A 27,908-nucleotide genomic window follows, 5' to 3' on the forward strand; every position below is an offset into this window, starting at 1 on the left:
GAGAAGGCTGTTTTCCAGCTCTTTCTGTAAAATCAAGACATTTTTCTCATAAAGGTAGGAGAAACTTATGCCTGTTCAGTTCAGTTCAAAGGTAAATTCAGTTCCAATAAGTACTCCTCACAAAAAATGTTGTGATCAAATTTAAACTCTCTGAAAGGATACACTTGCCAAGGATGAGTCAAATAAAACACACAGAAGGCTAAGTGCATGTTTTGTTCTCTTCTTGTAATTGCTCTGTTGTTCTCAGCCTCTTTCCTCCTCATTCAGCAGAACTGTAATGCATGAATATGCTTTTATGAAATAATTTTTTTATCGCTGCAAGTTTTGACTCAAATTAGGACTTACTCCTTGTGAAAGGCTATTTCAAAGTCCTTATGCAAGGCAGTAGACAGCAAGAAAGGCCATTCTGGCTTGTTAAACTGGTTTGGCAGATAGAGATCATCAAGGTATATGGAGCTGTGAGAATTGTTGAATCAATGTTACAGTATTTAAACACAGATTTCAGCTAAGTCATTCAAGCCTGACATTAAAAGCTCCTGGCAATCCTGGATGTCAGATACTTCATCAAGTGTCCTGGCTTCTGGGAAGTAAAAATAGATGAGTGGAATAAGGGCCAAGCTGCAGTCTGACAAAACCCAAATTATTATGGCGTTAAGATGCTTTAAGTAAAAATACTTGATTTGAAAAGCTTCTGCTTTGGAAGAATTTTGATTTTGGAGATCAGTAAGATCAGTTAGCCTACGTATGCTCAAAAGGAAGGGTTTGAACTTTACTGCTCTGAATATTGCATCTTAGTAATTAGTTGGTTATAAACATCTCCAGGCCCATTCACTAACAAATTAATTGACTGTCCTTCCTGCTTGGTATCTTAGACCTCCCTGACTTCTCATTTGCTTCCAGGAAGACACCCTTCCTGCCCATCATTGATTGTGCAGGGCATGCTCTCTTGTAGGAGATTATCTGTGCTAGTTTCTTATTCTTCTTTGTGAAATCCCACTCCCTTCTTGTGAAAATTCTGAGTATCCCAAACAGAGATCAAAACTTAGATGACAGGGTCTCCCATGTCTTTTTTTTTGGCAGAACTCAAGTATGAAATATTAGTATTGTGGTTACAAATATATTTATCTATCCTGATTATTTCTTAGTACATTTTAATTTCAAAGAAGTTACTGAACTTCTGTATACATTTTTAATCTTCTATAACACATGTGGACTTATGTTGTGAATTGAACCCAGTTGTTTTTATGTAAATCAATAAGCATCTCTCTAACCGTAGGAGAGCATTCAGAGAAACTTCAGAGAGACTCAGGCAGACAGAACTCTTAGAAGACTGTAGAAGTTACGGAAGATTTTTCTATTTCAAACATCAAGACATATTTTTACCTTAAGCAGGCAGTTTCCGCTTCTTTTAACTATCAAGGAGGTATTAAATTGAAGTTCATCAGTTCCCTTTTGGGGAGCATTTTATAGTAACTTATACAGAGCTTGGTAATCTTTTTGATTTGACAGTGGGCCAGTATTTTTCTCTGATGGCTTTAATCTATTCTTTAGAGCAGCACAATTCACTGCTACTGGTGTTTCAGGCCCTTGCAGGACATGTCTGAACCTGGAGCTGTGCTCTGAAGTGCCACTGATGTCCTGCTGACACCAGCCTGGGTTAAGAGGAAGGACAAATTGGTACTCCCTAAGGAAGCCTGCAGTTGAGGAAGCCAAAATTTGTGTGATAGCTTTGCACAGTGTGTGGCCACATTTGACATGTGAGATCAGACTACCTCTAATCACAAATAAGTGTCTGTAGCTGCATATAACAGAAGTCTGAGGAGACTCAGCAGCAAGCTGTGTCATTCTGACTTTATGGCAGTCTACCTGTACCCAGCTGGCAACACCTCTTCTGTTTTCTGCTAATTCAGAAATTAGCAATTTGTGTCAATTGCATTTGAAATTTTGTTGTTTCTCGAAATATGTGATTGGGGGAACAGTCACCTGTCACCTTTTCATATATGATAAAATGAACAAATGCACTAATCCAGGGAATTAAAAATTCTTTGAGTCTCCCTCTTTGACCACTACCTTTTGTTGTGTGCTATATGCCTGCTAGTATAACAATAGATTCCAGGGCATCTGACAATTCTAATGTTTACTTTAATTCAGTAAAAAGTTGGATTAATTTACTTAAGCCATCCTTTTGAAACAGACACTGGTCTGTACACCTGACAAACTTTCTTTGTTTTATTAATTAACTGCATTAATGAAATAGAATTTCTTAATTTTCCTAGGCAGATTTCTCACAATCTCACAGATAATGAGTTTTTATTTTCCAATACTCAATTTAATTACATTACTTGTACTTAACAGGGATTGGAATCCATATCTCCTTAGGTTCTCTTTGTTTCTACAAAATTGCCTAGTAGTGTTTTTTTTTTTACTGAATGTTTGAATTTAGGCCTATTTTTTCAAAATATAATAATTCCTGTTTTACAGGCTATGTCTAATGATTATTCCAACAGGTATATATCCTCCTTCTCTCCCCCCTCTTTCTCCTTCTTTCCTTCTCTCTTTTTATTTATTTGCCCTTACTGTTGCTTGCAGCTGCTCCTAATATGATATTATCTGGAAATTTAATTAAATTCCTGTTTGACTTTTCCCTGAGACCATTAACAAAGCTGTTAAATGAAAACAGGCAACTCCAGTTTGTTGCCTTGTATTATATCACCTTCTAAGAAATTTTTTACCTATTATTCTTTAAGCAGGAAGATTTTAAATATTTAGCAGATGACTAGCTGAACTTCAGTTATTTTATAACCTTTGCCCACAACAAATGCTAAAGTGAATGTAACATGAAATGACAAAAAGGATCCTGTCTTCCTACAGTGTGTTGGCAGAATAGTTTTTTGTGTGGAAATACTTCAGAATAATAGCCAGGTGCAGTAAATCCATAGATTTGCAGTAGTTTTCTAATAGTTCATTATTTTCCTGTCTTCAGATTAAGCACAAGAAAGTGTTTTCTGCATCTCCAACAGACTTTGAATCCTGGTAGGACAAGGAACACCCAGATCCATATGGAGTCAACCTTATACATGAGTGAACATGCTTCAACAGGGCAGAGGCAGAGAGGCTGTTTCTAAATATAGAACTCTAGGTTTTCCAGAGAAAGGGCATTCTTGTAACAAACAGATGACTTCATGAGATAGCATAAGGTATTAATAGAAGAAGGGTAGAGTTCAGTATGTGATGAATTTGGAGCCCCTGCACTTACTAACATCTCTTCCTTGACTCAGCCCAGCTATGAAATTTTACCATGGTGAATATGCATGTAACAAGTGAGTTCATCCAGTTCCCAAAAGCTGTGGAAGTCCTCTCCCATTTCCTGCTATCAATATGAGATGTAATCATGATCCTTAATCAACACTGTAATATCTTTTCTTTCTTCTTTGGATACCCCACCATAATTCCAGAAAGATTCCACCACTTTCTTCTTTTTCTTGTGATGAAAACAGTGCGAAATATTTTCTTCCACATATAAGTTTTGAGTGGGAAAACTATTGTGGATTTTAAGTAATTGCAAGAAAAATCAGGACAGAAGTTCAGTTTATTTCCTATCTTGTTAATTTACAGGAATAGGTAATTTTATTCCTCTAAATTTCTATACATAGTTCTCTGCAATGCGTTAGTCACATGACATTTCTTTCATGTTTCTGTAAGCTAACTTCAAATCTTACTTAGCTGTCTAGGACAATTAGTAAATAATTCCTCATCTTCATTTTCATTCATCTTTAAATTATTTTATTATAGTTACCAAACGGGCTATTTTTAAAGTATTATAACATTTCAAGATGCCACTAAGCATTTGTTGGTAATCCTTGATTAAAGGCAGAGAGATATGGTAAGGTACAAATTAGAATTTTTTTTTTTCTGACTGGAAAATTATGTATTAATGGACTATTACTGTATATCTTTGTCCATGGTTTCCATTGCTAAGAATGCTTAGGTGGCATGTACTACCTGTGCCATCTGTTTAAATTCTTTTCTCTCTAGAGAAGAAATATCCCCAGATGAATAACTGCCTTAAAACGTGGCTGATGTTTCTCTCTTTGCTATTGTCTTTCTTTGTGACTGTCTCTTAAAGAATTTTTTTGTCTCTTTTTTTTTTTGTCTCTTTTTTTTCCACTTTCTAGCCACTCAGTGTAGGACTGCAACACAATCCTCTTGTCTAGCACTGCTTGATTCTGCTACTTCTTTGCTCTGTCTTTTCCTCCTGATTTCTAATCAGACCTAATGTATTTAGGTCTCTTTTTCCTTGTGTATTATTTTCATGAATATGTAGTGTCTTGCACCTTAATTATACTGGATGCTTCATTTCTTTGTAGCCTGATTATTACCTTTACCTTTTTTTACCTTCATTAATAAGGTGCTTCAGGATCTAGTTCCTATAAAATACTTTATCTACTGAAAAATCATGAACATTAGTCCAGGCTTATCTGTTACTTTTAAAATCTTAATCCATGCCTATCTGCTGTAGGAGCAAAAGTAAATTTAAGTGATGGAAACGCATGTAGAGATAACTTAAATTACAACTACTGTTGCATACCAGTTTTTTGGTGCTGGCTATTGAAAAGGCAGTAGAATTGCTACCTGTCTCAGATGAACTCTAATATTCACCTATTACAAGTACTTAGATCTACCCTGAGAGGACTTGAAAATACTTCCTTTTTCACTAGGACTTGGAAATACTTTCCTTTTTCACTAGGACCTGCAAATAATATATTACTGTGCTATTTTATTTCATTCTAGTGAAAAAGGTGGGGAAAAAAAGTGACTCATAATTATGCTTTTGGTTTTCTTGATTTCTTAGGCACTTGCACCATTTTTCAATTCCATATGCTCTGCTTTGCATTATTAGTAATTTCATATATAATTAATATATTATAATATTTGCAGTAGAAAAATATCTAGAAAAAGTTTAATAGAATTAAAAGTTTATTTTCTAAAAACCTTAATAATCAGAAAATCAGTGATAGAAGCTACTTTCCTTTAGACATTTTCATTAAATCCAGCATTCAGCCTTTTCTATCACTGATATATAACAGACAAGGGAACATGACCTTTGACCATATCTGGTCTGCCTCTTCAGATGTTTTGTAAACAAGTCAAACCAGTATTTAATGCTTCTGTCAGAGAAGTCAATTACATTTTGACTTTATACTATAGAATAGAATAAGGAAGAGATTAATTCAAAACCAAGTTCAGAACTAAGAACTAAATTGAGTGATTCTCTCAGTCTAAAAGGGCAAGAATACTCATTGTAACAAGACTTATGTTATCACACAGGTTGAATAAAGCCATTATATTAAAACAAAAATGCACCTGTCACAATTTTGTTGTATTTCATTTTAATTGCTTCTGTGAATGATACAGTGAAAATTTCTGCTTGAAAATGGTATTTTTATTCCTGTGAATAATACAATCTACTTGTATGACTGGTTATGGAAATGGATGGCATTGTAATTGTGATTTAAGTCCACTGTAATGTAAACTTGTGTTCTGGTACATCTTGGATAATTAATTTTTGGACACTTAATTTCCCCTATAATATCAAAGAAATTTTTCAGGACTATTAAAAATCTTACATGTTTCTTAAATGTACCCATATTTGTCCTTATATCCTGTAATGTTTTTTATCAAAACCCAAGAGCTTAGGAATGGTTGGATGGAATCCAGCAGAGGTGTTATTCCTCTGTCTGTCCTATCATTAAGGAGTTCCAGAAAGTGTTTTTCATTTTCCAGTCACTCTAATACTGTAGGATCTCCATGAAGTTACCTATCTTCCACTCTGATGACTATCCAGACCTTTAGTTTTTCACTAAAATGGGCACACAAAAGAAATTGGATTGCAAACCTTTGTTTCAAGGTACAGCACAAGGGGAAAAAAACAGTTACACACTTTGTTCAGCATGTTACATGTAATCAGCAGTGCACAGGAAAGATTGATTATAAGAGTCTACAGTGATATCAACTCACAGAGGACTGTTATGGACCAAAATGACTATGATGCCATTTTCATCAAAATAAATGTTCAGAAGAATACAGGCAATAACTATTAAGTTCTAAGGCAGTTGAGAAGCAATGCAGAGAAAAACCATTTAGATGCTACTGATAGGAATATTTCTGTTCCAGGAGCAGACATTGTGAAGACAACTTCAGAAATAGGAAAAGCTGGGAGGAATAGATGATGCAGCAATTTATTGCTTAATTTCCGTCTTCATAGTCTATTGCTTTGATTCTCCTCAGAAAGTGCTCATTGTCTACTCTCCCCTTCTTTATCTCTTTTAAAATTGCTGGTACAGAAAACTTGCCCTGTTAAAGAAAATAGACTAGTAGTCTATCAAAATAAAACTCAAAGATAAAAGTTTCATAACGTTTCAGTAGATATGTGCAGTCCCTTGAGTAATATCTAAGTGGCAGACAATAAGTTGACAGTTGTGTTCAGCTACTGAATTTAATTTTGTGGGGGTTGTTTTGTTACTTTTTATCTTTTGAAGTCATTTTGCTAAGTTTTTAAGTCCTTCACTTAGGTGCAAAGAGCTTTAGAAAGAGTAATTGAAGGTCACCAATGCTGTGAGGTGGGAAAAGTTGCTTATTTTGTAGCTGAGAGAAAATGTGCAATATCCAAAACTGGGAGTGGCAAGCAGAGCACCTACATTATTGAGAAATCGCCACTATCCAGCTTGGAGTTTCTCTGTTTGCCAGCACTGTTCATCTGTGGAGATGAAGATGGACTTGCATTACATATGAGGAACTGAGAGAAGTTATGAGCATTGTAGTCAATATGGCTCCATTGATGTTCATAATAGCTAAAATAATGTAAAGAAATAATTCAATCAAAGTAAAAAGGGGGAAGAAAACACAGAATGCATGAAAGGATGTTCTTCCAACCCTCTAATATTTTCCCAGTCTGTTACTAGGCACATGTTATTAATTGTACTCTCCGCATATAATAAAGCAAAATTAGCATAGACAGATCCAGAAAGTTCTGAAATAAATTTAGACACTACTGTTTTTTGATTTAGACACTATTGGAAATTACATCAGGTGTATGAAGGTGAGGTGGTATCTTACAGTTCATAAAAACCCCATCAATTTATCTTGTAGTTTCATTCCCCACCCCTTTTTTGTGTTTAGGTAATAGACTATTTTCCTTTAATTTAATGTGCAGAGGAGATAAACCAATCCTGGTCACTAATTAATTACTTGCTTTTATCCCCTAAGAGTATTTTAACTGCACGATCCAGGGATGGAATATAAAATGGCTAATTGGTTCAGTGAGGCAGTCTGTGCTGCTGGTTTAGTAATGAGGAGTTTACTCTCTTGTTTTGATTTGTTTTAACTCATGAAATTCCATTGCAATGCTAGGTAATACTTGTTCTGTAGGTCGTGTGGGGTGTAGAGGAGAAGGTGGGGAGGGAGTGTAAGAATGTCCTTAGAGAAAGGTTTGGTAGGTTTATGTCTTTACTGACAGATGTGAATCCAAGTAGTAACCACTCCCAGCACAGAGAAATGGCCTCTACTTCCTCCCTGAAGTGGCTGTTGAATTTTATCAAAAGTTCTATGAACTCTCTCTTACAGTTTCAGCATATTTAACCCATATTAGACATCCCTAGGAGATGTCCTGTTTGTATTTATGGGATTGCAGAGCAGTGCTTGAAAAGGAAATTTCCAGTTTGCATCTCAGGTTTTGTCTGTTAGTAGCTGGAGGGAAGAGACTCAGTTTCTAGCAGTACTAGGAACTTAGATGATCTTGGTATTAAATAGTAGGAGTCAGCTTTTCTTTTACTAAGGAACTTACTGTGTAGCACTTCCATGTAATATGTGCCCAGTTTGTAGAGCTTCACAGTGTAAATAAAGAGTATTTTCTTGCTTTCTGTGTTAAAGATAAATACTGATTTTATGGAATTACTGCTTTAAGTAGCAAATGCTTTATCAGAAAAAAGAATTCCATACAGAGACACATTATTTCATGCAATTATCTCTGCATTTCTTCAGGATGCTAGCTTTAGGCAACATTAGGGAGAAGGGAGAGAAAGCAAATAGAACAGGCTGGTTTTTCAGGGGAAAGAAGACAAATAGACTGTAGCTGATTTTGGTGGAGTTTTTTGTTTGTGGGTTGGTGTGCAAGGATTTTGTTGTGGTTTTTTTATTGGGAATTTGTTGTTTAACTTGTTTGATTTGATTTGGCTTTTTAATGTCCATGTAGAAAGAGTCATGATTTACTATAAATATTTAACACTGATGTAATCTTTAATGTTGACTTTTCATAGTTGATTTTGGTCATCAGATGTCTGTATTTATATTTTCAAGTTTCCCCTAACTCATGTTGTTTATTTACATATGGAGTAAAACTCCATTGTGTATATTGGTTATGGGAAGTTAAGAAGTAAACAGTCTTAATAAACCCCCTAACAAAATATACAAGTACTCTTATATGTAGAAAATGGAAATTAATTTGAATAATGGAAACTGGAAGAAAATTCATGTCATGATATATTATTTTAAAGCAATGGGAGTAATAGTTGCTGATGCCATTTTTTTCCAGATTCTAGCTAAAAATCTGTAATAAATCACGCTGACAAAAAGCATTTTCTGTGTTTTTCTCTTATGTCTAGACAAAGAAATAAGAACATCCTTTTAAAGGAAGCTGTCAGACAAAATAAGGAATAGTGAAGAACTTATTTGAAAAATACAGAAAAATCTTAGCCAAACCATCAGAATAATAGTAAATAAACCCCCCAAAGCTGATGTAGCCATAGCTTTCTGTTTTAAAAATGCTTTTACGCATGCAAATACATATAAAAATTATCTGTAAAATTAGGCAAGAAATCACTGAGGATATGAAACAGATGTTAAACAACAGTAGAAATGCTAACAAGATAATCTTAACTTTGGGACATTTGCATGCCTGAAGAATTAAATTTTCTCATCTAAAGTATTTTCTAAATAAGTGACAGAAAGAGCATATCATACACATGAAACTGGAAAAAGGCAAATTTGCTTGTATCAGAAGTAAATGTATGAAGTGCTCACAAGACATTTATACAAGAAATGATGTATTGAAAGTGATACAGAGTATTATAGCATCAAAAAGGAGAGACTTTTAGCTAAAAGCAGAAAAAGGTATTAATACTGTGAGATTCATAACATGTAAACATTTAATATGGGAGGTTTTTGTGTTAATTTACATACATCCTGAATAGAGTGTAAAAGTCTTTACAAACTTACACATATACCAGTTAATTTTCATGGAAGTGTTTTAGTAAATTTTTAGTAGGGATCAAAGTTTTTGCTCTATTCATGATTGTGAATGAAAAAAGAAAACTCATATATTCTGTGTACAAAACTGACATAAGTTATGCAAACAGTATTTTTTGTTCATAAACACCATACTGTGCATATTACTTATGATCTACTTTCCCTAATAATCAGACTTATGTATGAGGAATAAACATAAGGTAGATCAGTATATAGATTTTTCTTAACCTGACTCTTAACCTGATACGAGGTCAGACTTCAGGTAGGAAGATGCCTGTGATTTCAGTTAACTGTAAATTTTCTTTGAGATACAACCTCTTTAGTTTTTCCATTTCTTATGTGCATCAGTTGCAAAATCTAGACTATATTCTGTAACATGATAAAAACCCAAATTACTGAGGTATGATTGGAACTTAAATCATAAATTCTTGAAGTTCTATGGCAATACTTTTTACACATTTGAGTATACATATAATACACAATAACATTTTTTTGTTATAACATGATTTTGTATAGTATGATTTTATTTTGCAGCACAGTGGCTTTAACCAGTGTAGCTGTATATAATGACACCACATGCTAACATCAAGCTATGTAACACAGTGCATACTGAGCTATTTTATGCATTTGTGTACATCTTCAGCTGGTGCCTGCAAGTTCAGATTTGTGTTTTAGTGGTCCACATTCTCAAACTACAGGAATGACTTCATTTATATCACTCAGTCTCTAGAGCTATTAATATTCTTAGTGGCAGAATAGCAGTATGAGTCAAAAATGTTAAAATTCTTAAATCAAGTTATAATATTTAGGGGCACACCTAGGCTCTGTCTACATATTGAATAACATAACCTAATATCAGTATGGATGAGCTGATTAACGTGGGTGTATGAGCAACAGCATCCCTCTGGTTCAGACCTTTCTGCATTAACTGTAGCAACAAATTCCGTAGAAACAAAATTCTGTAGCTGGAGAGACAAATTTCATGCACATCATGAGCAGAATTCTAAGTTAGTTTCTACCAACAGCAGTGCAGTTTGCATGCACCAAATGCATCCTTCAAAAACCAATGAATGTGCATTAAGTGCTCAGGGCTTTCACTTCTGAATTATGCTACAGCTCCAATTCGAAAACATCAAAGTTAATGTAGTTTTTTTGGAATATTCATATAAGCCATTTGTGAGCATATTAGCTATGTAAGCTAAACAAAAACACAGTAAGTTTAGTTTAAAAATATTTTGCCCATGATGTTCCTAATGGTATAGAATTAACATATCTCTCCCTATTTGCTATATTTAATTACATTAGAATGGGAATAATAACATATATTTTATTATGTTATATTTTAATAAGCTGTGAAACACTGAAATTTAATATGCATATAGTATGTTTATAATGTAGTATTAGCATGTAGGAAGCCACAGTAGGTCTTTAATCAGGTATTACTGCATGCTGGCTAATCTAAAAAATAAACAAATTTGAGGTGAAGGGAGGGAATTGACTTTCTGAGCTTCTCATCCATCACTGAGCCAAAACTCCTTTTCTGTGCTGAGTAGCTTTTAACTTTTGGTAGAAACTCTAACAGGCAGAGGGAAGGTGGAGCTGTTTCTCAGGTTTCTCACTGAAACACATCCTGAACAGATTTCAGGACACTTCTTCAAATTCTGTTTCATTTTACATAGGATCCAATTCATTAATCTGGGGTTTATTTCTGTGACCATGGAAGGCAGTTGTGATGGGTTAACTTTGCCTCGCTGCCAGACATGCACACAGATGGTTTCTCACTCCCCATCTTCAAGAGGACAGGGACATATAATAAGACAGAAGAACTTGGAGGCCGAGATAAAGACAAGGAAATCACTTCCCAATTACTACCATAGCAAAGCAGACTGAACTTGGGTAACATGACTTTAATACATTGCAAATTAAAATAGAGTTGGATGGTGAGAAATAAAAGACAAAAATTGAAATACCTTTTCCCCTTCCCTTCTTCTGAGGCACCCTTTCACTGTGAAATCCTTCACCTCCTCTCCCAAGGATTGAATGGGGAATGGGGAGTCTGGTCTGTCTGTAACATCTCCTCAACTTCAGCCTCGCACTCCTCCGCTGCTCCACTGTGGCTCCTCTCCATGGAATGAAGGAGAATCTCTGCTCAGGCACTTGGAGCATCTCCAGCATCTCCTCCCCTCACTTCTTCATAGGATTATTTCTGACTTGTTTTTCGTCTTCCCTCACTTCTATTTCCCCGCAACTGCTGTGAAGTGTTTTTTACCCTTTTGTAAATAAGCCTCTGAGAGGCATGACCATTTTGGCTGACGGGCTCAGTCAGTTTAAATTACTTCCAGATACTTTAAACCTGTAAAAATGTGGATGTTTATTTCTTTTTCTAATTTAGAGACCTGGCTGCAAGAAACTGCTTGGTAGGTGAAAGCAACATTTTGAAAATAAGCGATTTTGGGATGTCCCGGCAGGAGGATGATGGCGTGTACTCATCATCAGGCCTAAAGCAGATTCCAATCAAGTGGACTGCTCCAGAAGCTCTGAACTATGGTAAGAACATAAATGGATTTTCTTGCCAAGAAAAAAAAAATAATCTGAAGTACAGTAAAAAGCACCAGGGCCACAATATTCAAATATATATACATACATTTCTTTTTGTCCTGTTCAAATTAATGATGATTAAAATAATTTTAGTTCTAATATTTCAGTCTGATACATGTAAAAACGACAGTTTTGCCACTGAATAGCAATAGGGCAGCAACATCAGAATTGCTATTATGCAGCAATAGCAGAGTGCTTTGGTTCTGTTGCTGACTCATTCTTGTAGACAGCCTCATCAGTCATCTAAATGATGCTTGTTAGCAAAATGAGTGGCAAGTTCTGCATATTTATGGCCCCTCATTGAAAACAGTAGAAAATGCTAAAGCACTAAAGTTATTAGATAACTCATTGCATCAGTGAAAAACACAGTAATTGTTTTGGGTTTGGGTTTTTTAACTGCAGTTTTTCTTTACATGTGTTTTTGTGTACCACTAGGTTGTTGTATAGGGGATAAAAATTCATTATTAATCACTGAGGGTAATGCTCCACACTACATGGATAATAGTTCCAGAATAGAAACAGAAGCTGCTGCTCTTAGCTTTTTTTTGCTCATATGAAACCAGAAAAATAAGTTCTTCTAGGTAAAGTGAGCTCTGAAGAAACAGCACATTTAATAAATAATGGCATGTTTTGAATTTACTTCTCTAAACTAGTTCTTCAGTTGAGTATACAGAATAAGATATTTTAAGTTCTTCATTTGAAGCGTCTATAAATATTTCTACTGCTTCTTAAAACCTTTTTTCAGAAACTGTGCATTGGAAATCATAGGTTTGTGAATTATGATTTATAGCAGAGTGCTTCCCCTTATTAGCACTTTTGCAGCAGGTAGTGACATAACACAGTAAAGCAGATCTTCCCTTTAAAAGGTTGACAGTAAATCAGTTGCAGTATTTGATCCTATATTACCAATTATTCTAAGAGATGTTAGTCTTGCCAGCATTCCCTGGTGAATGCTTTACTCTCTTGGGTGTTTGATCCACTATAAAAAGGTGTTTTGGGTTTTTGTTTTTGTTTTGTTGGTAATGCATACAATATTACGAAAACCTATCCTTATAACCATATGTGGTCCAGTTGGCTACATTTAGCAGGAAACAGGCTCTTGTGACGGCACCTTCCCTTTGCTGTACTGAATCTGTTTCTTTCTGCACAATACAGGAGAAGAGGGGATTGTTGATTAACATCTACTTATTTTGTGTTCCCTAAAACACATACGTATTCCAGCAGCTATAAGTAACTTTCTGTAATATTTGAGAAATAAGCTCTCTCAAACTTCTGTTAACATGTTCAGCAGTCAATATTCAACTTCCAGAATGCCATGAAATATTTCTGTGTATTTTTGAAGGATATTTTTTCCACTCCCTTGAAAGATATGAGTAAAACTTAATGGATTGTGTTTTACTGTTTTCCATTCTAATAATAAGGTTGTGAGAATTGCATTGATTTGTGTAGGTAGGATTGGACGTATTTAAGATAGCAAAATGAAATAAAACTAAATCTGCAGTATTTGAAAACTAGTGGGTAACTGTTGGCCAGGTCAGCCTTGAATATCAAGATTCAAAGGTTGGAGGAAAATGAGGAACAGGTCATTTGGCCACTACATGAATGTTAATGTGCTCAAGAAGCTACAAGAAAAGTTCTTTGTTTTGTTCTTTCTTAGTGACTTCTGCTGAAGTCACCATGTACAAAAAATTAAGACCAGTCACTAAAGTATGTTAAATTAAGAAAAAACACGAGTTGTGAAGGCTAGAAACCAGACTAGGGCAAATGGAGTGGTCAGGGCGTTGTGTTAGAAGTCAGAAGCAAAATTCAGATGCCACTGGAGTTTTTGAGAAATGGAACCTTTGGTTGCACAAAGCTTATTTTGTTTCTGTGTGGGATGTTTAGAGCCATTCTGCACCATTCTTGGGAGGACAAACCCCATCACTCCAGATGTCCTTCTTCCCCCACTTTGTACACTGACTGTGATGCCGGATGGTCTGGAATATCCCTTTGGTCAGTTTGGGGTCACCTCTCCCGGCCTTGTCCCCTCCCAGCCTCCCCATGCACCACCAGCCTCCGCACCAGGATGGCATGTGAGAGCAGGAAAGGCCTTGGCTCTGTGCAATAACACAAACATCTCTGAATTATCAACTCTGTGTTCAGCACAAAACCACAAAACCGAAACACAGCCCTGTACCTGCCACTGTGAATAGAATTAATTCTACCCCACTAAAACCATCACATGTTTAGGATAATTAGGGGGTATTTTTACTTACCCATCTTTCAAAATTAAAATACATTTAATATGTATGTTTTCTCCCTACAATATTTTGAGTTATTTGTGATGCTAATAGTAATGTGGGGAGGACTTGGGGTTTTTTCTAAACAGATATTTTCTTTTTCCCCTCAGATAATGTAAAGCAGAAAATATAATTAACTGTGCAGAACCTGTACTTTCTTTAAAAAAAAACAGCTAATCACCCATCTTGTATCTGCTGAATGCTTTCAGTGAAAAGTGTTAAATTACTGGATGCCCAGCTGTGGGGAGTTGATATACAGACAAGAAAACTAATCTTACTCCAAAAAGCATAGTGAATATCCATAATTGCCAACTGTGAGGCACACAAGCTAACATAGCACAGCTGGAAGTGATATGTAGTCTAAGAGTAAACTGAATTTTCTGATGTCGGAACAGTTGTCACTGTCATCAACTGTCACTATAATTTCCATGTTTTTTCCTTTTTTTCTAGTCAGAAGTGGATTAGTTTGGTTTGTTTGATGATTAGAGATAAACAAACAATACATTCACAGGTATTGTTTTTAAGAATAAAGACACAAATACAAAGTAATAGTATGGAACAAAGAAGAGCTGTCATGAAAAATGTTGCAAGTTGTGTTGAAAGTGGGTTTTTAAAGGTAACACTTTCACTGATTCTGCTGCAGAAGGCTAGGGGTCTTACTTTTCTAGTGTGAATCCATCAGGGACTTCTGCTGCAAAATGTCTCCTTTTTCCTGTAATAGAAAGCTGTCATTCCACAAAGAGGCTTAGAATTCAATTATCTATCAATTATCTATTTTGCTATCTCTGAAGCATAGTTGTAGGCAATAGAACGAGCAGGCCTGATTTTTTTTACTTTAACTGATAGGATCAGCTTTGCAGGATCCAGCCATACTTTGATATTCAGAGATTAGTTTCTCAAAGCATGAGAACCAGGCCTTCTTCACACTACAAATAGTGTTCGTGGTAGCTCCTCTCAGAATAAACACTGCCATGCTAAAATGGAGAACTGGGAAAGGTAATTTTTAAAAGAATATTTAGAATTGAAAGCAGTTGTAAATGAGGGGAGAAACCCTGACAATTTTCAGTCCCTTTTATATTAAAGTAAAAATGTTTTAGTATTTAAGAAGGAAAGAAATTCTTAACTTGCATGACAGACTGGTATAGTTTGTGTATAATAGTAGAACTTAAAGTTATCTTGTGTTACTCCAGAGTCTTAGCTTTAATTTGATTTGTTTCTTTTTTAAAATACTGGAGACTGTGAAATCTGTAGAATGTTTTACTAGTAGCTATGGCTTTGTTTTGCCTGAAGCTTGCCAATGTAACACTTTTACCTTTACTGGAAATTTGGGCCATAATTATCTGAAACACTGATTTCTCTGTATGTTAAGTTGAAGGTTTGCTTTCCTTTTCTTAGGGAGATACACATCTGAGAGTGATGTATGGAGCTTTGGAATCCTTTTGTGGGAGACCTTCAGTTTAGGAGTATGCCCATACCCTGGAATGACCAACCAACAAGCACGAGAGCAAGTTGAGAAAGGTAATTATTCATAGGGACTGAAAGAAATGCTGTAAAAATTGTAAGGATACAGTATAAAAAAGCCAAGAAATAACATACAAGTTTTGTAGCATCTTTAGCAAAAACAATATGAGGTTTTCTAAATTGCTGAATCTAGCTCTCTGGGAGGAGTAGGGTGGTATATGTAGGCCATTTGAAATAAAAGGAATACACTGACTTAAAGGTTGTGAGACTTACAACATGATGACTTCCATTTTTGCAGAACTAACAGGTGAGATGGAAAGGAGGGATTTACTGCTGTGCAAAGCAGAAGCTTGAACAGAATGAATTATTTAAGATTATGCTAATGCAAGTATAAATATCCTAAACTTCCAGAAAAAAATCTGTATCATTCCATCTTCTTTATTAAATCATTTCACACAAAGATTTAGCAATTATGGTGGAGAATGGTAAGCTAGTTGAGCATTTCAAGCTGCATTTCTCTTTTACAAAATAATCGAAAGACTTTTACTTAAAAAAGCAAATAACTGTCAGAAGGATTTCGGGACTTTGATTTATTTTAATCGTCTTTAGTGGCATTTCAGAGCTGTTCCTTCCCTGCATAGTACTACCATATAATTTATAAATAGGTTTTAAGCTAGTAAAACTTCCAAATTATTTAAAACAGAACAAATGACAAAAAAAAAAAAACAAACTCTGGTGTGCTGATTTACATACATTGTCAGTGTTTGTTAGAGTTTTAGAAGCACTATGCGTAGATGATATTGAAGTTTCTCCTTAAAGGCCAAATCAAATCCTGGAGCCCAAGCCATCCTTCTTGGAACTTACATGCATTCATCCAATTCCTAGAGCAGATGCATGCAGTATAAAAAAAGCAAAAATATTTCTCAGATTTACCCATTTTAAGAGATCAGTATCGTTGCACTATTCTTTAGAAAGAGAGATACAGAGACCTGTGCAGTGAGTTTGGAGTCAGAGTGCTGCATTTAGCTCTGTAGAGTCCAGTGCACATCATTGTGCACTTCCTGTCATTTGCTCAGAGCTACACATGCTAAACAATTAGTGGAATCACAATGTCAAAGAATGGCTAAGGTGTGCAGGGACTTCTGAATGTCATCTAGTCCAACCACCCAGCTCAAGTAGGATCACATCCAGATGGCTTTTGCATATCTCTGTGAATGAAGATGCCACCACCTCTCTAGGCAACCTGTACTCAGTCACCCTTGCAGGGAAAAGAAGTGTTTCCTGTTGCTTAGGAGAAATTTCTCCTATTTCAGTATGTGCTCATCACCTCTGTGTCCTGTCACTGGGCATGGAAAGAGCCTGGACCTGTCCTCTTTGCAACGTCTCTGCAGGTGTTTATATACATTGCTGAGATCCCCTGAGCCTTCTCCTCTCCAGGAAGAGCTGCTCCAGCTCACTCAGCATATTGGCATAGGAGAGAGAGATGCTTCAGTGCCTCCATCATCTTGATGATCATTCGTGAGACTCTCTCCATTGTGCCCATGTCTGTCTTGTACTGGGAAGCTCAGAACTGGACCCAGCATTCCAGATGTGGCCTCAGCCAGTACTGAACAGAGGGGAGAGATGATCTCCCTCAACTTGCTGCAACACTTCTTCTTGTGCAGCCCAGTGTGCCATTAGCATTCTTTGTTGGAAGAGCTCATGCTGATGTATGTTCAACCCTTGGTGTCCAGCAGGAGCCCCAGGGGCTTTCCTGACAAACTGCTTCCCAGCTGGGCATTCCCAGCCCATTCTGGTGCCTGGGGTTCCTCCTCCCTGGACTTGGTTCTTCCTGTGCTGAACTGCTTGAGGTTCCTGTCAGCCCCTCTCTCCAGCTTGTCCGGGTCCCTCTGGATGGCACCACGACCCTCGGGTCTATCAGCCCCCCTCAGAGCTCGGTGCCGCCAGCCAGGGTGCACCATCGCTGTGTTATCATCGCTAAGGTGCACCTGACCCTCATCCACAGAGTTAATGAAGGCGTGACAAAGGACTGGACTCAGTACTGACCCTGCAGCTCACTCAGACTTTGTACCACTCATCACTCATAACCTCCCTTCAAGGCTCACTGTTCAGCCTCAGCTTTCAATCCACCTCCCTGTCCGGTCATCTAGCCCATAAATTCAAAGGTGTCTTTGCCACTTATTTCATTGAAGAAATTTCTCACATTGGTCAAGCATGACTTGCTCTTAGTGAATCCATGCTGACTTTCTTGTACTTCAGGTGCCTGGAAACTGCTTCCTGCACTAGGTGCTCCATCACCTTCTGGGATCAAGGTGATGCTGACCAGCCTGCAGTTTCCTGGGTGCTCTGTCTTGAAGATAGGTGTGATATTTGCTTTAATTTTGTCTTCAGGTACTCCTCCCAGTAGTCAAAGTGATGTATGAAAGATTATTTGGAATGGTGTGGCAGTGACGTCAGGCCGTTCTCAGCACTCATGGGTGCATCAGAGCCCCTGGACTTAACTGGATCCAGTGTGCTTAAGTATCCTCTGACCAAGTCCTCTTTCACCAAGGGTATATTGTCCATGTTCCAGCTTTTCCCACTGATCCCTGGAGCCTGAGAATCTTGAAGGCTGGTCTTGCTAGTAGAGGCTGAGATGACAAAAGCGTTCAGTACCTTAGCCTTGTCCTTGTCCTGTGTTGCTGAGTTGCTCAGTGCCTCATTCAAGTGGGCACACATTTTTTTTCAAGCCTTTCTTTTGTTTGCTGCATAGTTAGAGAAGCCCTGCTTGTTGTCTTTGACGCCCCTGGCCAGATTCAATTCCCTTCTGAAGTTAAGTCTTTCTTAACTTCATCCCTGGAGGCTCAGAGAGTGTTTTGGTATTCCTCCTGTTACCTGATCTTGTGTTTGATTTTGTCCAGGAGCTCCTTGTTCATACATACAATCCTCCTGGCATTTTTCCCAGCTTCCTACTCACTGGGAAATTGCCTTCACTGCTGTGAGTACACTTCTGTGGTCCAGGGTGTTGATGATATTCCTGAATAGCGACTTACCTGTGACTTTTGAATGATTAGCTGCTAATTTACTTAACTGATTGTCCATTCTCCTGCTCATTGCCAAGTCAGTGAACTCCTTGGCTGATGGCCGCAGAGATGTGTGGAAACCACTTCCTATGTAGACAAACCAGAACAGAAAGAGAGTTAAGATGGAAAGATACGAAAGTTAAGAAAACAGAGGGAGGAAAAATAATTATTGAAGTGCAAATGGGGAGGGATTTCTTTAAGGAGCCCAAAAAGGGAAGCAATGTGAGAATAGAAGTTGATACATCTTCAAAAAGACCAAAGAAATTAACTCCCATCTTAATTTTTATTATCAATTTCCTCACTGGGGTGAAGTAAGGAAATACAACTGAAAACCAGAGAATAGCTACTTCCTAAGACACAGGAAAGAAATCCATGCAAGTTGCTGCTATTAGGGATGAGAAGCAAACTAACAGTTAAACATGCCCAACTTAAATGTCACTGGTACCAGAGCATTAATTAGTTTCATAATTATCTCTCATATATAGGTTATATATTGAAGATGTATGTAATATTGCCTTGAAGGTCTTTTTAAATTAAATGGTATTGAACTTTGTTCTTACCTTTTAAAATTTGTCAATATGCATCAGTTTTCAGTACTAAAAGTTTTCCCCACTTCTTCTGTGTACCAGGCTACCGAATGTCTGCACCACAAAAATGTCCAGAAGAAATATATAAAATAATGCAGAGATGCTGGGACTACAAGCCAGAAAACCGGCCAAAATTCAGTGAGATTCAGAAAGAGCTGTCTTCAATCAAAAAGAAAGTGACATAGTGATGAAGAAGTGCCAAACTCAATGTCTGGGACTTTATTTTCCAGTGAAGTAATTGCTTCTCTCAAACACTATGCATTTATACAGCATTATTTGCAATATTCTTCTAGGATTACTTTGAAATTAACTGGTGTACCATCTTGAATGATGTCTACACCTGCATTAAAGATATATACTGCGAAATGCTATTTATCCAGTCACAGTAGTACTGTAATGTAGGTTACATGTACATAGGAAAGCACATACTATAAATTTAAGGAACTGTGGCTTCTATCCATTTTACAACAAATAACTGCTAGTGACATTTTTCAGAGGGATTCTACTTTAAGCTGTGCTCTTACTCTGCTATCCCTGTCGTGTATGTCAGCATATTAATGTGGGGATTGTCATACTTGCTGGCCTTAAAACTGAAGACAGTTTTGACAAGTATTTCAACTAGAAGCCTTTTTTTTTAATTCTTTCCGCATCTGATATATTTAGTTGATACTTGGTTTTAAACGTGAAGCTCAGTTAGATTCTGGATGCAGACATGCTTACAGAATGGAAAACTCCAGAATTTTTTTGGTAGTTGAATTACTTGTACATTTATTACCATACACTAGAAATACTTCTATTTATGTGATCTCCTTAAATCATGCCTTTTTTTTTCCTTCAATGCCATCAGAATTCAGTAATATGTTTCTATTATGGTTATCTATGTTTATTTTAGAAAAAAAAAAAAAAAAAGACCAATATAAAGTCTTGAGTGCACATGCTAAGAAATACTATAAACTATCTGCCTTCCAAAAATATGTGAAAGTAGTAGGCCAAGAAAAAGAGGTTTATTAATGATAGCACAGATAACAAATATCATTGATCTTAGAGGAGCTAAAGAATATGTTGCTAGATTTGCTTTTGACACTGATTTTTTCCCTTATATTGGTAAAGATTCTCAGAATGCAGCTGGTACATGGAAAAGTTTATTCTGAACAAAAGAACATTTCATGTATAGTGTCCAAAGGAAAATACTACTTCTGTGTGGCATGAAGCAGTTGTTCAAACAACCAAAAGGAAATAAGTATGTTTAAAGCCTCTGACAGGGAACAGCAGAGTAGAAATACTAACCTTCTATTTTTCTTACATTATTGCAATCAAATATCAAAAGACTGGGGATAAACAAGGTTTAAACGCACCAAGAATATAAACCTTGTGTTTGTATATATATATACATATAAATATATATTAAAAAAGCCAGAAAGGATAAAAACTTACTAGATAGGGAAGGGAGGAAGTGCACCATTTGTTACTTAGACTCTGGGTCCTCTTTGCAGCTGGAATTGTTTTCTAGGTCTCTGCATAGAAATAGGAACAAGTTACTGTATTCCTGTCTGAGTTCCAGCATTAAGGTGCTTAAAATATTTCTAGGAATTTACAAAAATGTTCAGATCAAGGAATACCAGTTGCTGCTAATGCAAGTAAGAAACAGGAATTGTAAGTAACACAGCATCTGGAATGTTAATTAGCCTAAGTGTTACAGTGGGATTGAGATGTAGTGAAGTCAGTGGCTACATTACATTTTTATTTCTGTTAGGGTACTATTTACAGTAGTGCTGAGTGGTGGTTTAAGGCTATGTGTGACCAAAATATGTGTAGTCTAGATGAATTTGTCTGTTACATAGGATTTAGTGTCCAACTACAACAGTGAATGGTTGTGTGGGAGCACGTCCCGTGCATTTGGGGTAGTACTGTCAGCATCCAGCTGTAAGGAATGATGAGTGCTTCTTGCATTTTGTTAAGTGATTTTTTTCTTGGAGATAAGGAAGCATATATATACACATACCCATGAAAGTGTAGTGCTTGGAAAACTTGGTGGCATAAATTAAAACTTCATTGTAAGTGTACTGGATATATTTACTTAGTTCTGTACTTCAAGTAGCCCAGAGATATTTTTCAAGAGCAATAGGAAACATTCTTGTTAGTTTGTATGCTTCTAAGTAGTACACAGAGTCTGTGCCTTAATTTGTTAGCATGCTAATGGAAGTGCAAGTGTACTAAGATTTAGGAAATGTTTCACAATCATTTGGGAAAATCCAAGATTCATCCAACTGTGTTTCCTTGCATACGCATCCCTGAAGTCTGCAAGTGAGGATAACAGTGTCAGTGTTCTTAGCTTTTCTGGGGAGTTAGTATTCTTTTGTTTGAGAGATGGACTGTTTCTTTGCCATATGCCCTCTTGGCAGCAAGAAATACTGCTTTATTCAGATAAAATACTGTTTTATTTGTCATAAATTAACCAGTCACCACCCTGATTCTCAGAGAAGGATAAAAACAGTACTAACATTTTTTCTGAAATAGTTAACCTCAATACATATATATCATACTTCTGTTTAAATTTTAAGTCTTTTTAAAACAGGGGATTTCTGCAGCATTAGGAAAATTTGTTACTATTAATGAAGTAGGCACCAGTTCAGTTCAAAACTAGTAATACTTTGGGAGAATACTAGAATGGCTTTATAGGTATAGAGTAAATTTCAACACAGGTACATGTCTTTTCACTTATTTAAATTGAAATATCATGAGTTTTGTATCATTAATTTAACAGTTTGTGGCAGAATTTGTTCATCATGTCTGACTCGTAATTGTTGAAACTATTAAATTTAGGAAGTGGAATCCATACCTATAGATACTATAGGTTTCTCACAGGAGCATTCACAACCAAGCCTGCCATGCCATGAAATTTAAAAGAAGGACGTGGCACTAAAGGAGCAAAGCTGCAACGTCTTTTCTCCATGGCCTTTTGATGTCTTAATCTTGTCAGGTTAATCTTACCAGGTTAGTCAGATCCTGGTCATTTGGCTCATGTGCTGTGTTTATCATAGAGAGCTTAACGAAGAAGTTAAGCTTAGGTCTCTTTTGCAAGCATGGATTTCAGGTTAGATTGTTACACTGGCACTGTCAGAACCAGAGGGACCCTGAGAGAATCCTGAATTATTTTACACTGTTAAATGTAGGAAATTCTGGATACTGTTATGCCCAGCTTGTTACATGAGAGGGAATTCAACAGGTTATCTTTTATTTTCATGTAACCTCTAGGAATTGCCTTCATTATTTTAAGATAATTGCTTTGATAGCAGAAAGTGCATCCTTTATTTTTAGTAGAAAATAAGTGCATATTAGCTTCCAAGTCCAGCCATCAGTGAAATTATAAGGTTTCTAAGCTTCTTTATTTAATGAAAAGTAAAATAGTGAAAAGTATCTTGTCTGGAAACAAACCTTGCTTCAGCAGAGTGATGTTGTAGAGTTAGCATCCCACAACGACATTTTCTTTAAAATGTGCATTTTCATTAGTTTCTGTGAAAACCAATGGACTAGCTTTTCATTTATCAACTACAGTTACGTTGCATTTCTTCTTAACAAAAATACGCCTTTTTGCAGAGTTGCCTAAAACCATTTTGGAAATTGTTATTGGGAAGTGCATAACCAAAAGGCCATCAGTGAAAACTGCAGCTGGTAAAGCCCATTCTTACTGACAGGGAAGAGAAAACTGATTAAGGAAATATTAGGTTATTCATACTTAAGTATTTTTTCATTCATGTCTTTGACCACCTGTTATGCTTACTTAAATCCTACAAGCACATCATTAAAACTGAATATAAAGTTACCCATTTGTTACCTCTTTATAACTATTTTTTTACCTTTTTTGCACCCATTGTAAAAGTAATAAGGAAAACAAAGAAGAAGAAAAAACCCCACATTTTTCTGAGGTTACAGTGTAACTAAGTCTCAAATGCATTTACCAATGTCTCCCCACCAATTTTCCCATATATGTTGCTGCACAAATATTAACAGTGATTAAATACTTGCCCTGTTTCCAGTATTCATGCTGCCACATCCTCTAAATGTCAGTGCTACTCACAGACTTGAGGGAGTGCAATATTTGAAGACGTAAGGTAGTGTGTAAATAGTGTCATCAAACATGGTATTCAGCAGTTCTGAAAATAATTGATTGTCACAAATAATAACTCACTATGAAGATTAAATAAGGAGAAAGAAGCTGAGAGAATCCATTCTCTGTAACAGCTGTTCTGTTTGTAGGCACTAGGAATATTTGTGCCAGTGCACTTGGATTTGTAACATTTTTATATCTAAGCATAAAATAGTTTGTTATTAAAGGAAGAGTTCACCAATTAATTTTTTCCCCCTAAAGCACAAAAGGACTTCAGATATTGTTGGAAGCTTTCTTCCTAGGCAAGTCAGGGAAGAATACCCCTGCTACCAATGAAGTTAAGCATTTTTTTCTTCTTAGAATAGTTTTCATGCAGTCCTTCACTTCCAGTAATACAGGCCCTCAGTTAGTAGTTAGAAAGTACATGACAAGTACAGGGAAGTCCAGTATTCCTGAAGTTCCAAACTCTGAGTTTTTAAGAGATCTGGTAAATTTGAAATATCAGCTCTATTAAAAATGTTTTCATCCAGTTTCCTTCTTGCAGATTTACTGAAAAACAAAACAAACCAACAAAAGAGCAGTCCTTAATCATCAGCAACAACGTACTTGGAAAGTGAATCAACCACAGGTGCCTATCAAGTTTTTCTAAGAGTGACGATTCCCTGGGGTGACTATTCCCATTATAAGCAGATAAAGTTTAAAGGTGGAAACTCCAAGTTGAAATGGAAGAATCCTTTCACTTGTCACATTATGAGCAGTTAAGTATTATTACCATTTCTTTCCTCAGAGTAGTACTGAATTGTGATTTTCAGCTTCTACACGCAATGCAGAATTGCCTATTAGTGTGTTATTAATACCCAACTTTACATTGCTGAGACCTGCAACTTCAATGAAGGGAAGATTCTCTCATTGAAAATTCCAGCAAGATCTGCCTGGTAGCTCCAACATTTTTACTTTTTTTCACATTGAGTTATCAGAGTCATTGCATTCATTATAATAAGTACCATATAGTATAGGAGCTGGAAGCCCCTCTCTTGAAGCTTTCACATTTCAACCCTGGAATACAACTTAATTTTGCTTCTCTGTCAAATATGTAAAAGAAATTTCTGGTATTTCAGCCATACTACTCTATAAAATAGAAAAGTTCAGAGATGTATTTACTCTTCTCTCACAGGGAATGCTACCTCTACCAACAACCCTAATTTACCATTATGTCCCCTTCTCTCTGATACAAAATTTCAGCTGGAGTATATGTCTAGGTATAGAACTTGACAGAATTTTTTCATGTTTCAGATACTTGTATATTATTGGCTGTTCCAGAGCACCATTTTCTCAGGCATCATCTAGGCAGGACCTAAATTAGAATTTTCAGATGGTTTCAGGGGTGGGGAGTGTGAGATAAAATATTAATTAGGTCAGTAGCTACATACATTGTTTTGCAAATGTTTGAGATTATAGCTATGGAAGGGTAGTTCATTTAGAGATCTCAGATCCATATGCCTTTTCCAAACAGAAAACTGTTAGGCATACTTAAAAAAATGGATAAATAAAACCTGAAAATCTAGCTGATTGAGGTCATAAATTGAAAACATAGAAAAGCAATGAACTAGATTCTTTCTTCCTCCATCTCTCAGAGTGGAATGTGTAAGTACAGCTTGAGTTAATTGATTTATTTGTTTTAGATAAATACGGTCTCTGAACCAGTATGGTAAGCTGGGATTCATACAGAGCAGAGAACACTCAGAAGAAATCCTGAATTGCTCTGTTTGGAACTAGTTTTAGAAACATAAATGTTTATAGATAAGTACTTGACTGTTTTGTGAATACAGTAAGTGCGCCAGCCATTGAAACTCTTCATCAGTATAAGGTAATTAACCTTTTTAAGAGAAAAATCAGATCAGTGATTCCCTCTGCATATTACAGATGTTGAAAGTATGAGCCAGAACTTTCCATTACTAAAAAAAGAAAAGTATTTTTTTCAGTCAGCTCAGTCTTTCTCAATATATGAAGAATTCCATCATTGTAACATGCAAGTAATAATGCAAAATTCTTGGATTACTGATACGTAAACAATTGACTCTGGGCAGTTGCCTTAATTCTCTAAGAATGTTTCTGCTCTTTAAAGAGGACTGCAGTAATCTTACACTTCCAGCTGAGCTCTGCTGTAACAATCTGTACTGTTGCATCTCCCAGGTATTTCCTAATTCTGAAAGCTCCATGTACCACAGATGGCGCCTTTTCACTTACCAAAAATTAGTTATTCTGGTGACAGAAAAGTCCAAATACATGCCTGCTTTTGCTTAATTCAGAAGTACTGTGGTGATGTTATACTTTGATGCCTAGGGTAATGTGTTTGTATGAAAATGGAAGTAACCATGAGTCAAGGTGAAGCACATTGTTCAAATCACATTTTTAATGAAATTGCAGACCCTAGCTGTATCATTAATTGTCCACATCATAAAATACATCAGAGGAACAACAATCCTTGACTGTCTGGTTTACAATAGAGAACATCCTGCTCCACATAGAAAGAATTATAAAGCTAAATATGCTCCTTGACATTTTGCTGTCAGGCTAAGTTGGAACAGTATCTTTCAAATCAACAGCAATGACTTAATTCCACCTAAGCCTTGTTGTGAACTTCCTTCTTCTTAACAGACCTTTTCAGATGGTGTTAATTTTCGTAAGTTTGCTTCCAGAAATTTGAGTTCACTATGTTGTACAACATTTACTTATAATGATTATTATACACACACCCCCACACACACTATGAAGTGCTGAGACCTGGAATTCTAGAAGATAAGCATTATTGTTATGCACTGGGTCTTATGCACAGGTCTTGTTATGCACAGGGAACTGATCTTGCACTGGGTCTCAGTTGAAACGTCTGTTTATGTCTGTTTCCAGTGTTAATTGTACAAGTACCTGTAAATCACAAGTTAATTTGTTTTTTTCCACCAAGCTTCCCACTTAGTTTTCACTAAAATGCTGAAAACATGTAATAGGAAAAAAACCCGCCTTTATATAGGTTCGGCACACAGGACACAAGAGGCAGGCAGACTCCTACAGAGAAATATTGAGGAGTGAAAGCCAATGTTAAACACCTGCCTTGTACCTTCTATTAAAGAGCTTCTGGGGACGAAACTTGGGCTGGGGTTGTAAGACTGATGATTTTAAAATTGCATGTGTTGCTTTTCCTTTGTGTAACTGTTGACGGCTGGAGACAGAGTAGGAGTGTTGGGGAAGGAGGGAAATTCGCATCACTGGCCTGCTGTGACAAGCCAGACTTTTGTCACCAGTAGCCTTGAGTGGCCATAGATGCCATTTGCAGATGTCTTTAGGTATCTGTTCAATTCTCAATTTTGTGCCAAAATATGCACCAGCAAGTCTAATGTCAGGTAAAGCACCTTTTATGCTCTTTGTTGTTCAAAAGTAATGTATTTGTGAAACAGATCAATAATACATAACACTGGAAATGGGTGCTTCTTCCCTAAAGTACATGTAAAATAAAATAAAAATTTAAAAAACCCAACATTTGTGAGTTTATCTGGCTTTTAATCAAGTCTGAAAATTATAACTATGTTATACAGTTGCCAGTTGTCAGTCCTTTATAATTTTAAATAGATCTGCATTTTAACTTTATTTATTTGCCAACTTTTTTATATACTTTAAAGTTACACTTTAGAACTCAAGCTAACTTTTTATTTTCCTAGGCTGTTATATAACAGATTTTCAGTATTTTTGTAAACTGCAGACCTTTTTTGAATAGTCCTTTGTCTTCTCCTTTGGACCAGTTACCACTAATGAGTCTGCAGTCCCTTTCTTACTGTACTCTTCCAATAAATGTAAAATATTTGTATCAAGCTGTCTCATTTTATTTCACATTTACAAGTTGTGTTTCTTCATTTGCTTCTGTAATCAAGTGGAAGACCAACTCTAGTGACATTGCTTTTGGGAATAGACATAATTCAAAATACTCTGTTTCCCACAGCAGGGAGAGACACAATTTTATTTTATTATTTTTTGGAAATTTCTGGAGATAATCTCTTTATAATCCTCACTCACTTTGCATTACTTTTGTTTACCTTTTGCATATCAGAAGCTTTGAAGAAAGGAGTAACCTAGAGAACAGAAGGGAAAGGAGACGTTGAAACAGGCTGAGAACGTTGTTATGAGAACATTATTATGCCATAAAAAATATAAACTAATGTTTGGAGGTCTTGTGGGTAACAAAGTATGAATACCCCTATTTGAAGAACTTCTTCCACTACCTAATGCCCCCTGCAGATGCACCTTGTTTGAAGACCCGAAAGTAGGTGGAAAGATGGGATTTTGGGTAACTGCACCTTACATAGTACTGTTAAGCACTCTGCACACTGACACAGCACTGTGATTTGCAAGGCCTAGTTCCTGACTGAAGAAGGAGTTTATAGCACACAAGGCAACATACAGCTCTGTTTCCTAAGTGGGACTGAGGTACCTGGGGGTTGTTGATTTTTTTCTGATAGAA

The 27,908-nt window shown here is 36.3% G+C and overlaps 1 protein-coding gene across 3 annotated transcripts in view; it reads left to right on the forward strand.

The window, feature by feature from the left end:
* FER (FER tyrosine kinase) overlaps positions 1-26,930 on the forward strand; it is a 156,731-nt gene extending 129,801 nt beyond the window's left edge. For all 3 annotated transcript variants that reach the window (XM_066339003.1, XM_066339004.1, XM_066339005.1), the window contains 3 exons: positions 11,696-11,850; positions 15,576-15,698; positions 19,333-26,930. In XM_066339003.1, coding sequence (XP_066195100.1) covers positions 11,696-11,850; positions 15,576-15,698; positions 19,333-19,475 — 421 coding nt within the window. In that variant the 3' untranslated portion in view covers positions 19,476-26,930. The remainder of the gene's footprint in view (positions 1-11,695; positions 11,851-15,575; positions 15,699-19,332) is intronic.
* The last annotated feature ends 978 nt before the right edge of the window (positions 26,931-27,908 follow it).

This window comes from Sylvia atricapilla, chromosome Z, assembly GCF_009819655.1.
Source record: "Sylvia atricapilla isolate bSylAtr1 chromosome Z, bSylAtr1.pri, whole genome shotgun sequence".
Classification (NCBI taxonomy): domain Eukaryota; kingdom Metazoa; phylum Chordata; class Aves; order Passeriformes; family Sylviidae; genus Sylvia; species Sylvia atricapilla.